The sequence below is a fragment of the Colletotrichum karsti genome (genome assembly GCF_011947395.1).
Source record: "Colletotrichum karsti strain CkLH20 chromosome Unknown Scaffold53, whole genome shotgun sequence".
NCBI classification, from domain to species: Eukaryota; Fungi; Ascomycota; class Sordariomycetes; order Glomerellales; family Glomerellaceae; genus Colletotrichum; species Colletotrichum karsti.
In genome coordinates, this window is record NW_024065953.1 from 104,440 (window position 1) to 105,301 (window position 862).

An 862-nucleotide genomic window follows, 5' to 3' on the forward strand; every position below is an offset into this window, starting at 1 on the left:
CTGCCCCTCCAGCTTCCATCACAGTCAGGTCGGCAAGAAGACCCTTAATCTGCCTTGGGCGGCTGGCGATACCACAACAGACGCGACCCAAGCACAGACACAGGCACAGGCACAGGCACGGTACTTTGCTGCTTTCCTTGCCTGCATCTCTCAGCGCCAATCGCGACTGCAGCCCACCCGTCTCGGACGTCTTATTGCAGCTTCATTCGCACACAAGCCCGCCTCGTTTTATGCTGCCTACCTTACCTCTACCTCACCTTCCTGTCCGCCTGCTACTGTTACCGCTGCTACTACTACGTACTGGTAGTTTCTTTTCCTCCCCCGCAACATCAGCAGAAAGAAACATACAGCACACCAACGGCCCAGCCCAAGCCGCAGGGCCCTACCTTAGTCCAGTCAAACATGTCGACCAACAGCACCACAACCACTTCCTCTACCAACACCAAGACCACCCCTGCTGCTCCCTACTTTCTTACGAGCAGTTCCCCTCTGCCTTCTTTCTCATCCTCGCCTGCCGTCCGCTTCCCTTCTGTCACAGGTCTCGCAAGTATGGAAAGAGCCAAAACCATGGCCTTGAACAACAACGACATAATGGATTTTGTCGGCCGATATCAAACCTTGCAAACTTATCAATCCGCCAACGACCAGCTGATTAAGGTGGGTTCTGTTCCGTTCCGTTTTCCTCGCTTCACGTCCCTTCGGCGCTCTTTTAAGCTTCCCCTCCACCTCAGTCTGCAGAGAGACCAAAGCTCCATAATCCCCAGCATTTCGCCGCATGGCCAAGTCGTTGGGGGGGGGGGGGGGGGGGGGGGGGGGGGGGGGGGGGGGGGGGGGGGGGGGGGGGGGGGGGGGGGGGGGGGCG

The 862-nt window shown here is 58.4% G+C and overlaps 1 protein-coding gene across 1 annotated transcript in view; it reads left to right on the forward strand.

The window, feature by feature from the left end:
- Positions 1-402: 402 nt before the first annotated feature.
- CkaCkLH20_11994 (c-x8-c-x5-c-x3-h zinc finger protein) overlaps positions 403-862 on the forward strand; it is a gene marked incomplete at both ends in the record, with an annotated part of 2,364 nt that continues 1,904 nt past the window's right edge. Inside the window, one exon of the mRNA XM_038894708.1 lies at positions 403-657. Within this exon, the coding sequence (XP_038739965.1) occupies positions 403-657 (255 nt within the window). The remainder of the gene's footprint in view (positions 658-862) is intronic.